The sequence below is a fragment of the Chinchilla lanigera genome, unplaced genomic scaffold, assembly GCF_000276665.1.
Source record: "Chinchilla lanigera isolate Chin_1 unplaced genomic scaffold, ChiLan1.0 scaffold00146, whole genome shotgun sequence".
Lineage (NCBI taxonomy): Eukaryota > Metazoa > Chordata > Mammalia > Rodentia > Chinchillidae > Chinchilla > Chinchilla lanigera.
The window spans coordinates 1,673,394-1,677,843 of record NW_004955547.1 but is presented as its reverse complement, the minus strand read 5'-3'; the positions used below and the strand labels follow the sequence as shown (position 1 = coordinate 1,677,843).

The window sequence follows — 4,450 nt, the reverse complement described above, 5'->3', positions numbered from 1 at the left end:
AAAAAAAAAAAAAAAAAAGTGGACTAGTGGAATAGAATATTAATGGAATCATTATTATTTTATGATACTTTGGCACTGTATTTAATTGTCATAACAAGTTTAGGAAGAGGTATGATTTTCACTAATTTATGGATTAAAATAACTGAGGCTAAAGATATAAAGTTGCTTGTCTAAGACTATGCAGCTGGTGGCAGAGCTGTTGTTCAAAAAAGGTATGGTTCTGTTTGATGGGCATTTTTAGATACTCTGGACACATGCTGGATTACAAAAGATTCTGGGGCAGGGGATATAGCTCAGTGGCATAAGCGCCTGCCTAGCAAGTGCAAGATCCTGAGTTCGATTCCTGGTACCAAAAAAAAAAAAACCCTCCCCCCAAAAAAGTTAATACAAAAGATTCTGATCCCTCAGATCTACAGGGACATCTCTGTTTTGGTCTCTGAGCCCATGGTTCATTTCCTTACCCAGAAGCACACATTTTGAGATAAAACTAGCTCAAGAGAAGAAAAGTTGATCACAGAGATACAGATTGTCCCCAGAATGAACTAAGACTTGGATCTCGGGGCTTACAAAGTTAAAATAAGCATAAACCTGGAGCTCCAGAGAGAAACCTGTGGCTAAACCAGGGGGCACGTTGTCACCGTCAGGTAAACCTCTTTCCTCGTTCTCTTCCTTTTTAGTTCAATATACATTCTTTTTTCAATATACATTTTTAAAAAGTCTTACTGGATGCAGGAACTAAGAGTTACTTTAGGACATAAGCCTGAAAAAGGCCTATTCTCTATTCTTTAGGAGATTACAGTGTAAGGAGAGGCAGATACATACAAAAATATAATTCAAGCCAGGTGAAGAGGTCCATACCTGTAATCGCAGCTCTTTGGGAGGCTGAAGCAGAAAGTCCGAAAGTTTGAGCCCAGTCTGCGCAATACAGAGACTGTTAAGAAAGAAAGAAAGAAAGAAAGAAAGAAAGAAAGAAAGAAAGAAAGAAAGAAAGAGAAAAAAACCAGAGAAAAGAAAGTCACTTAAAAAATTCAAGGTAGAATGAAAAAAATCAGTTATGGAATACAATGGACTAATACTCACATAGGTAATGTTTTAAAGTGAAAAATACCAGGCTTAGGGCAAGCATACTGAAGTTGTCATACTAATTTAGCTTTTACCAATTTAAGCCCTTAGTCTTATCTCCTTATTGGTAAATGAGGGTCATTATATTTACCTTTATCATCCTAATCACAAGATCGCCTTGAAGACTTGGTAATGTAATAATGTCCCCGGCATATAGTTGATGATTAATAAACAACGGCCATTATTAACTCTCAAAGGAGCAACGTGGTGCAGGTATGGTTCTGTTTACCATAGAGGAAGTTAAATCTCTGAAATTCATCGACTACTGAGGTCGCCTAGTAAGTGACGGCGCCATCCCAAACTTTTTTGTTTTATTGTTTTTTGTTTTTGGAACAGGGTCTTGCTATGTAATTCAGGCTGGCCTTGAACTCACTATGTAGCCCAGGATGGTCTCGAACTCGCGGCAAATCTGCCTGTCTCCCGAGAGCTGGAATTACAGGCGTGCCGTTACAACCTTTAAAATACCATATACTTTTTATCTGTGTCATGCTTTCCTGTTCAAATGAGTTAGACATAAAGCTTTTCAGGGGAACTGGGTTTTAAACAGGGTCGTGCCCTCCCGACAGAGAAGTTTACGGAGACAAGATGAACAGGAGCAAAGTGTGAATGAGGGACTATTTGGGAAACAAAATCCCGTCGAGAGGTAGGAGCAGGTTCGGCAAGGCTAAAAGGAAGGTTCCCTTCTAAGCTTTAGAGCACCGACTTTAAACGCAGCGCGGGTCAGAACTCAGCTGCACACACAGTCGCACGCCGGATCCATTCGGAGACCCGCCCAGCCCACCTGGGGAGGCGGGGAGCCGCAGCGTACTAGCCTATCATCGCTCCAGACGCCAACGAGGTCTCTTCTTCATTGGCAAGTGACCGGGTGACGTCATATTCTCCGGGCCGGGGAAGGAAGAAGGCTCCATGATTGGTTGGCGCTGGGGCGGCGGGCGGTGGAGGGGCATGCCCAGTGTGGGTTTCCTGCCAGGGCTGGACTTTCTCCTTGCACGTTTCCACGCCGTGGGGGGCTGTGCGGGGTGGCGAGTGGGCCCAGCAGAAACCTGGATTTGATTCGAAGAGCCGAGGGGTTGAAAAGGGGTGACCGGAAGTGATCTTAGAACTGACCGGAAGCGGGGCCTGGAGGGGAAAGAGCTAGTCCCCGGAGGGAGGGGGCTTCCCGCAGAAGAGGCGGGGGAAGGTGGCGCGGTGGCCGGAGCGCGGGGCGGGCCGCCCGTCGCCGCCGCGGCTCGGTCTGGAAGGCAGTGAGCGGCCGCCGGGAGCGACGGGGATACAGAGCCTGCGGAGTGGGAGTGGGAGCCCAGCCGCCCCTGGGAAGTGTGGAAGAGTTGAGCCAGGGCGGCCTCGGGCTCCTGAGCCGGGCAGCAGGGGTTTTGGAAGCCCGAGCAGCCGCGAGAGAGGAGCCCAGCGCACGGGCGATTATTAGCTGTGCGGCCCGTGCAGGTCGCGCGTGGGGGTGGCCGGTGGGGACTGACTGTGGTCTTGGTTTGGAGTTTTGGACTCTCCTACCCCTGTGAGGTACAAATACGCTCCGCGCCTTTGTACGAGGAGCGGTGTCTCCTGGGGCAAGGAAGGAGCCAGGATGGCCTGGGCTCTGAAGCTGCCTCTGGCCGATGAAGTGATTGAATCCGGGCTGGTGCAGGACTTTGATGCCAGCCTGTCCGGGATCGGCCAGGAGCTGGGTGCTGGTGCCTATAGCATGAGGTGAGTGCGACTTCCCCAGCCCCACCTTCGGGATGACAAAGGCAGGGGAGAGCGCTCGGGAGGCTGGGGAAAGGTGGGCAGGGTTGGGAACCTGCAGGTGCGGAGGAGGACTGTTTTGTTGATTGAGTCGTGGGTGTTGTGGAAGAAACGGAAAAGCTTGCAGGCAGCGTGGAGTCTGTGCAGGGCCGGTGGGAGGAGGGCGGGAGAGGCCCGGGGAGCGCGGAGAGGCTGGGCTGCCGGCGAGGTCTGCAGACCGGTGAGTGCGCGGTGGAGCCCGACGTCGGGCGGGGAAGGTCGGGCTGAGCGTGTGCTGGGGATCGTGTGCGGGGGATCGTGTGCGGGGCATCGGGCCGGGACGACGGTGCGTCGGAAGCTGGGGCTTCGTGAGGGACATTGATTGGCTGCTGGTCGGAAACGGGTGCGAACCTGGGGGAAAGAAGTCCTCATCACCTACCTCCCCGCTAGCCCACTTTCTAAGGCTTCACTTAATTGGAGGAAAAGCGGCAAAGGGGACTTTTAGGTATTTCTGGACCTTCATGTATCAGGCCATTTGTTAACAGTAGATGGTAAGCCGCCTTGAAAGCAGCATTACCTGTGCTGCCTTGGCTGCTTGGTTCCCGCATGTGTGGAAATGTTGGCACACCTGCATTTAGGGCTAGCTGGACGGGAATCGGTGTTCTAATGCCGTCGGAAGGCCCAGCTAAACAAGACAATAGAAGAGCCTTTGGAACCGAACACTGAGTTTGTAGGGGAAAGGTGCTTTTGCGGGGCAAAGTGGACAAAATTTGCATTCTGGTAATGAGCTCCCCTGAGACTTATGTAATGTGAAATTCCTTTATCCTGCTGATTCGAAGTGGACTTTCCTCAGTGAAGTAAAATTATGAGTTAGAACTTAATACCTCAACATCAGCATTCTTTGCTCACTGTTAAAATAATAAAGTATCTTAAACATTTTAGTGATTTTCAGTGAAATTTGTTGTTTTGCATTTCGCTTAGTCTTGAGAAACTTAACCTTAGGTTTAACTTCAATAGGTCCTTGTTGAGGTAAATTTGGCTGTAAAAATAGAGATTAACTTGGTCTGAAAGTAAGTGCTCTGGTTCACACTTGGACATAGTATTTGACAACTTAAATTGCTATTCATATGAAGATTACCACAGCAAAAAGTTTGATTTTGTTAAGTTTACTGGAATTTAGGATAGAAATAATAAATGTAACTGTGCTTGTTATATTTATCATCAACAAAAATAGTTTTAACAACAGCAAACATTTGTTCATGTTACATGGATTTCTATGTGCTGTTCATATCACATGACCTTCCATTTAAGAATAATCAAATCAAACTGATCTTCACAGTTATTAGACATGCACATTTCCAAAATTTTTTCCAATGTTTTTTATATCAATTTTTTTCCAATATCAAACAAAAATTATTAAGTTATTAATTATTTTTCTCCAATATCTTTTCCAGTTTTCAAACATAACTTTATAAAGCTGGGTGGTGATGCATGCCTGTTATCCTAGCACTTGGGAGGCTGAGGCAGGAGGATTGCTGAGAGTTTGAGGCCAGCCTCGGCTATATAGTGAGTTCAAGAACAGCTGGAGCTACATAGTGAGACCCAGTCT

At 47.4% G+C, this 4,450-nt stretch overlaps 1 protein-coding gene across 1 annotated transcript in view; it reads left to right on the top strand.

The window, feature by feature from the left end:
* Positions 1–2,512: 2,512 nt before the first annotated feature.
* Positions 2,513–4,450, top strand: part of Tfcp2 (transcription factor CP2) — a gene marked incomplete at its 5' end in the record, with an annotated part of 66,701 nt that continues 64,763 nt past the window's right edge. Inside the window, 1 exon segment of the mRNA XM_005411895.2 lies at positions 2,513–2,826. Coding sequence (XP_005411952.1) covers positions 2,705–2,826 — 122 coding nt within the window.